Source organism: Sebastes umbrosus, chromosome 2, assembly GCF_015220745.1.
Source record: "Sebastes umbrosus isolate fSebUmb1 chromosome 2, fSebUmb1.pri, whole genome shotgun sequence".
NCBI classification, from domain to species: domain Eukaryota; kingdom Metazoa; phylum Chordata; class Actinopteri; order Perciformes; family Sebastidae; genus Sebastes; species Sebastes umbrosus.
The window spans coordinates 9034374-9041193 of NC_051270.1; the positions used below are offsets into that span (position 1 = coordinate 9034374).

A 6820-nucleotide genomic window follows, 5' to 3' on the forward strand; every position below is an offset into this window, starting at 1 on the left:
TGTTGCAAAATATGTTCCCTCGTTTGGTGTTTTGTTTAATGGCGGTGGTGCTAAAATCTGTCATAGATGCTCAGTTGGGTTGTGATCTGGTGACTGTGAGGGTTGTAGTATTTGATTCAGAACATTTTCATATCAAATCATCCAGTGAGCCTTTTTGTATGGAAGCTTTTGCATTTTCATTTATTCATTTTCTTTTTGTTCAATTAGCCCAATTATAAGATCTGGACCCATCGTGTGGTCTTGACATCTGACCGCGGCATTAACCAAAGCAGCATGGTCCAACAAATTATTCCTCTGCACTGTGATTATGATCTCTTTGTCTTTGTTTACCGTGGTGCCAACGCAATGTTCCCACAGAAATCATTAAAATGATATCTAATTTGATTTAATTCCAAGCAGAGGGAGCACACTGGAGGTCGTGGTGGGGTTGCTGGAGTCGGGAGGTCCAGACAGGTGGCAGGCAGCCCAGCAGACTCAGAGCCTGCTGTGGGTGTACGTCCACCCAGAGGTGCCAAACTCCCAGCCAGGCTCCCACAGCCTCACCTTGGTGGTCAGGGTGACTGGCAGGGTCGCACCGCGGGTTCAACCCCGGTTCACCCTGCCCTCAGCCTGACACAGCACCCATCTTAGTTTGTTTAGCGTGTCATATAGTTGATTCAGTTCATATTATACACTTTATACACCTCACCACGTCTCACTATTCAACCTGTTTTTCATTATTTAGGCTCCCTGGAGCTGGCAGGGCTTCAGTGCTCCGTTCAAAGGAAATAAAAGGGGCTTTTAGCTGAATGATACCCTCGATAAACACCACACAAATCCACATTTTGGATTTGCGTTGCTGCTGATCAGTTCTCCATCAGGGACAATAAAACCTTTATACCGAGCCAACCACAAAGTGCCGATTCATGGAAACTGAACTGAGAAAAATTTGAACTGGCCACTGTGTTGAATAGGGATTTATGTTATGATGATTTAATAAACATAGATTAATAAATAACAGATAAAGTGCCCTGTAGGTCAAAAAGGGCCGGATGCAATCAGTCTGAATGGTGAAAACAGTAAAAAACATAAACATACTAACTCAGCATTCACCCAGACATGTTGCTTTTTTAAGGAAGAATTATACACTTGAGCATGTGGTTATATATATATTACATTTTTAAAAGTCAAAATACCTCTAATGTGTTCTAATTTGACAAACCAAACAGCAAAGTCCAATATGTCAAAGTATCACAATGTGCTTTAATACTGGGCTGTAAAGCAACAAAAAGGTGTGATCTCTTGAAAGTTACTTCATTATTTCTGAATCAACATGCATCGCTCTTCTTAAAAAGATCCGATGCTGAAACCCAAACGTGGAGAAAACACAGGGGAAAGAGGGGATGACGAGGGGACAGAGAGAGAGAGAGGTTAGCAGTGACAGTGTTTTCCAGCGTTCCCGGTTCTCACAGCTGAGGTGTGAAGTGACGCCTCCAGACTCATCAGTTCTCATCAGTGTGAAACCATCACACCTCTGCTTTAACTGGATAATACAGGTCATTATGCTTCATTAAATGTATTTACATTTACATTTTAGCCATGTAGGACATATAGGTGTCCATTCAGAAGCAGATACAACAGGAGCAGCATGAAGAAGAAGCTTCACTTCTAAGATCAACATGAAGAAAATGAAGGATCAGAGATCAGAGCCTGACTTGCTGCGACTATAAAATGATCATGTTGGTGAGAAGTGGTGGGATATAAAGTGAAGGAGATCAAGAGGAGGGCAGAGCACACTGATGTCAGGGTCAAGGTTGGAGTGAGGTGAGGTGAGGAGGACGAAGCAAGAGAAGGGAGATTCAGTATCATCTATGCTCTCCTAACTTCTAACATACTGACATGATGATATAAATTTAACCCCAGCAGTTTCAGTGTTTTACGTTGCCCGTTTACGCATGTCTCAATATGTAAGACCAATAAACTCCCTCACCCAGTCATCATGTCTCCATCTACAAACCGTTTAAACAGCCACACACCAGCCATAACATTATTTATATCACACCAATCATGTCCATGCAGTTTGCCGTATGTTGGCAGCGCATTTCCAGAATTATTAATCACTCCAGAGATGAAAATTGTGAAAGAAAACTCATTCAGAGAGAGAGACATACTACATGTCTACAGTAGTCTTGACTAAATACGTTAGCAAACTCGGTAATGGTCATTTTATTGTAATTATTCATTTGTAATACTACAGCACGGTTAGTTACCCACAGGTGAATGTATTTACTATCTGTCTTTCAAGTTTATTTGTGAAATTATCAGTGGGGGAAGAAATACTGAGACTCTTAACTGAAGTAAAAGCAGCAGTACCACAATGTAAAAATACAAATAAAAGTCCTGCATACAAAAGTATATTTAAGTTAAAGTACAAAAGCATTATCAGCAAAATGTCCGAAAGTAAAAGTAGTCAGTATTATGCTAAATGTCTGCAAAATGCTCTTTTCAGATTGCTATATTATTGTGAATATCATATTCTGGTATTATTATTATTATTGATGCATTAGGCAGAATTGTAATGTTTTAATTGGTTGAGATGGAGCTGATTTTAACTTCTTTATACACTGTCGGCTAATTTAATCTTTAAAAGTAATGTTTCATATTTTAATAATAATAATTTCATAAGTTGATCATGACCCCCACGACCCTGAATAGGATAAACTGTTACAGATGGATGGATGGATCATATGTTTGTATGTTCTAGCAGTCAGATAAATGTAGTTTATTAGGAGAGATTATGTGATTGCTTGATAATATGTATTTGTTGGTAATCACTCTCAAATCCTTATTGAGTTTAATATCTTATCAGAGGATTTCATTTAAGACATAATCAAGTGATGTTTATAATTGGTCACAAGTTGGACACACTACTAAATCTCAGTTTAATGGTCCCTTCTTCTATCCAGGTATGATACAATAGATAGTGTATTGTTTTTGTAGTGTATGGCTTCTTCACACTTTCCTATTATGTTGAGCAGCTCGCTGAAAAGTGTCTGTCGCTTTAGTGTTAAAAAGTGAATGCGGGAGAAATGAGATGATTCAAAACAAACCGGGTCCCTTAAACATGTGTAAAATACATCTGGGTTGCAGCAGGCACAGGCAAACCCCGAAAAGCAAAAACTGTTTATTGTTTTGAGCAGGAGTCAAAATTCACACTTCCACTCCTGTAGCTGAGTTTTCCCAGACACAGAGGAGAGGGAGAGGCATGAGACCAGGTCCCAGTGGCTCTCTCTGCTTTAGACAGTGACGGTTTGTGAGAATCTGCAGAGGTGTCACTTCACACCTCCGTGGCCTGGCCTGGCCTGGACTTATAAAAACCAGTGCAACGGAGCTGAGCAGCATTCACAGCCTCCTAGTCTCTCCAGTCAGACCACAGAGTCCCTCCGACACAACATGGATACCTCTGTGCTCAACTACGGCCTGCAGTACCAGTGGTGCTCCGACACGGACCTCTCCAGCATCTCCTCTTCAGAGACCCTCTCCCCAGTCCCCTCTATGGACTCCAGCCTCTCTCCGTCCTACCAGCAGCTGCCACAGTCCACTCCTAAGACCGGATACTCCCAGACCCTCAAATCCTGCTCCCTGTCCGGACGCGGCCGGAAGACGGGCCGAGGCACCCGGATGCGCAGCAAGCAGAGGGAGAGCGCCAGCGAGAAGGAGAAAATGAGGATGAGGGATCTGACCAAGGCCCTGCATCACCTCAGGTCCTACCTGCCGCCCTCCGTGGCCCCCGCCGGACAGACCCTGACCAAGATAGAGACCCTGCGTCTCACCATCCGCTACATCTCCTACCTGTCGGCCCAGCTGGGCCTCAGCGAGGAGGCGCTGTTTCAGAGGAAGGAGCAAGGAGACACCTCGGCCAGCGACACCTCCTTGCCCGACATCCTCAGCTACTTCCAGCACGGCTCCATGGGAGAACAGGAGGCCCAGCTGCAGCACCAGAGCCTGAACCAGAGTCTGTACCCAGCCCAGTGTCACAGCCAGAGCCCTGTGCTGCATTCTGGGAGCTGTAGTTTTGGAGTGGATCAGTACAGCAGGCAGTACTTTGAAGCTCCTCAGGGAGACATGAGCATGGATGGCATGCTGCAGTCAGCAACACAGCCCTGCTGTCAGGTATGTCGACATTTACTCATCATGGCTCTATATATGTAGAAATCCAACATTTTGCATCTTTTTTTAAATAAAAGTACAAAATGCTAATCAAATTTCCTGTTGATTGTTTTGATACAGATGTGCGGCAACGACTTCTGCATGCCGCTGGTTCCCAGAGAGTATTGGGGTTGAACATCATCATCATCATCATCATCATCATCATCATCATCCAACAACAGACACAAACTACTCCTCTGTTTGTACTGCCTCACTGTGAAACGACTAATTTATTTTAAATATATATGCTATTCTACATTTTTATTTTTATTTTATTTATTTTGTTAAAATGTTCTATGTAAATATTGATATGTCTAACTACTATTTTTATATCTCTTTATACCACTATTTATAATAAAATATTAATTAAATATTGCCTTGTGTTTTGTCATCATTCGAAGCCTTGTTCCCATGATGCAGTCCAGTTCACTTTACCTTGTGGTAAGGCCTGTTGAAGGAGGCTGGGACACGGGCGGACACGCGGGTCTTGGGGTATAGGGGTATAACACGTGCGCAGTGTAACTGAAGCTGCAGTTGTGTGTTGCGATTGGCTCAATTTCGGCGAGTGCAGACCAGATTTTACTCTGCATGTGTTGTTACCCCAAAGACATTATGACACGTTGATGAAGCGTGACCCAGCCCCCTTCAATAGGCCTTGCCTTGTGGTTGTACTGGTTGGCTCCCAGTTTGTGTTATGTGACTGTGAGGCTGGACAGAATGGAGCTCAGGGAAGAAAGCTACAGAGCGCCCTCTGCTGGTCAAAAAGGCACACTGGTACCCCACAGCACCAGCAGTGGCTCTAATCTGGATGAAAACTTCACTGTTTTCAGTGATGGCTCTCAGTGGGAACATAAAAAAACACAAATAGACACTAAAAAAGTTGTAAAAGTAAAAGTGTATTATAAAGAATAGGTTTTAATGTGGCTATAATTGATATTTTTACTATAACAATGTATCAAATGACAATGTAAAGTGCGAAAGGGGTGAAAGTGGCCGCAGCAGGCAGCTGTTTTAAGTGAAAAAAGCTCTAAAAACCCAAATGTACACCACCTGCTCAGCACCAAACAGCAGACAGACACAGTTAGTAACTATAGCTGGTGAACATAGTGAAGCATTTAGCAGCTAAAGAGTCAGATGTTTCCCTCAGGAGTTGGTAAAGACCAAAAAACAGAACTGAAAGAGAGTAAATATTGGACTCACATCCATCAGGTGGACAGAAACACAACTAAACTGTTTGCTAACAAGTTCATCATATCAACCTAAAAGGTGATATCAAATTGTTGTGTTCAGGATTTGTTTCCGATGTGCACAAGTGGCCTAAAAAATCTGTTATTACAAGTTAAAAGATTGTTCTTGTGGTTATCTTTTGCATTTACAGATCATCAGAGAGGGTTAATATATTATTTTATAATACCAGGTACCAGGATTATATTACAATTTAGAGGAAGTGAAACATTTTAGTACTGAAAAAAAGCCACAACTGCATAACATGTCACAACAGCAGCTTTAAGATTGCTGTAATCATTCCTCCCTTGCTTCCAATGTTTGCGATGTGGGGCAAAAATATATATTCCAAAGTTTATCTGAAGCTAAAATGAGGCTTCATTAGTCTGAGTTAGACAAATGAAGTGTAAATCTTCCAAAGTTACAGTCTATAAAGTAAAAATGTCCCTCTGTTTGTTAGTTTACTTCCACTGCAGCTCAACAAGGAAACACAAAGATGGAATTTCATACCAAAGAGATTATAACTCAGACTGCTGAAGACTCAGATAAACTTTTGAATAAATGTTTTTGCACAGGAGGAATGATTATATATTTATATGGGCACCAGACAGACTATCCCTCCGTTCACTACTTTATCTGAACGTATCATATATATGTATATATATATATATATATTCTGTATCAGCTTGTTACAGCTACAGTATGTTTACACACTGATATTCAAACACTAAATAATCTGCACCATTTAATCACATGGAAATATTTGAGGTGTCCTAACTGTTGAGACAGGTACCATGAAGCTCAGTCTGATTCTGTGATCATGTGTTGAATCTCATCAAGGCCCTCTGAGACCAAGATAAGTTTCCCCAAAGGGGACAATAAAATATTTATTTTACCTTAGCTGTCTCCATCCCTGTTAGTAGCTTCGCTATAAACCATCTCATAAAGACAAAATGCAAACTAATACTTTCCTTAAAAACAAGGAAATATTCACATTTCCCTACAAATTTCACAGCAAACATTTTGAGTTGTCACACAGCAGCAGGAGAAGCACAGGTGATGCTAATAACATTAACGACGGCTCCCTGAACCTGAAACAGCTGAATGAAAATCAGACATCATTAATTCTATTATTTACAACTGTTTTACTACAGTGACATGTCAACATCTCTTCTGTGGAAAAAAAAAGCCTATTGGTGTTTTTAGAAACTATAAGTTCTGTGGGTTTTTTAAAAAAAAAGCAAGTTTGAAAAGACTTAAACTTAAAATGGGAATAAAACTTAAAATGGAAAACACATAAAAACAATAAATACATTTATTTTAGAAAATAATTCCTATCACACAACTGGTTGAAAATATATTATATTATATTATATTATATTATATTATATTGTGTTATATTATGTTA

The 6820-nt window shown here is 40.6% G+C and overlaps 1 protein-coding gene across 1 annotated transcript; it reads left to right on the forward strand.

Annotated features, from left to right (window-relative positions):
* Positions 1 to 3121: 3121 nt before the first annotated feature.
* On the forward strand, positions 3122 to 4497 carry LOC119478241 (mesoderm posterior protein 1-like). The gene is made up of 2 exons (XM_037752830.1): positions 3122 to 4152; positions 4270 to 4497. Exons 1-2 carry the CDS (start codon positions 3433 to 3435, stop codon positions 4321 to 4323), a joined length of 774 nt encoding a protein of 257 aa, XP_037608758.1. The 5' UTR covers positions 3122 to 3432; the 3' UTR covers positions 4324 to 4497.
* Positions 4498 to 6820: the final 2323 nt, after the last annotated feature.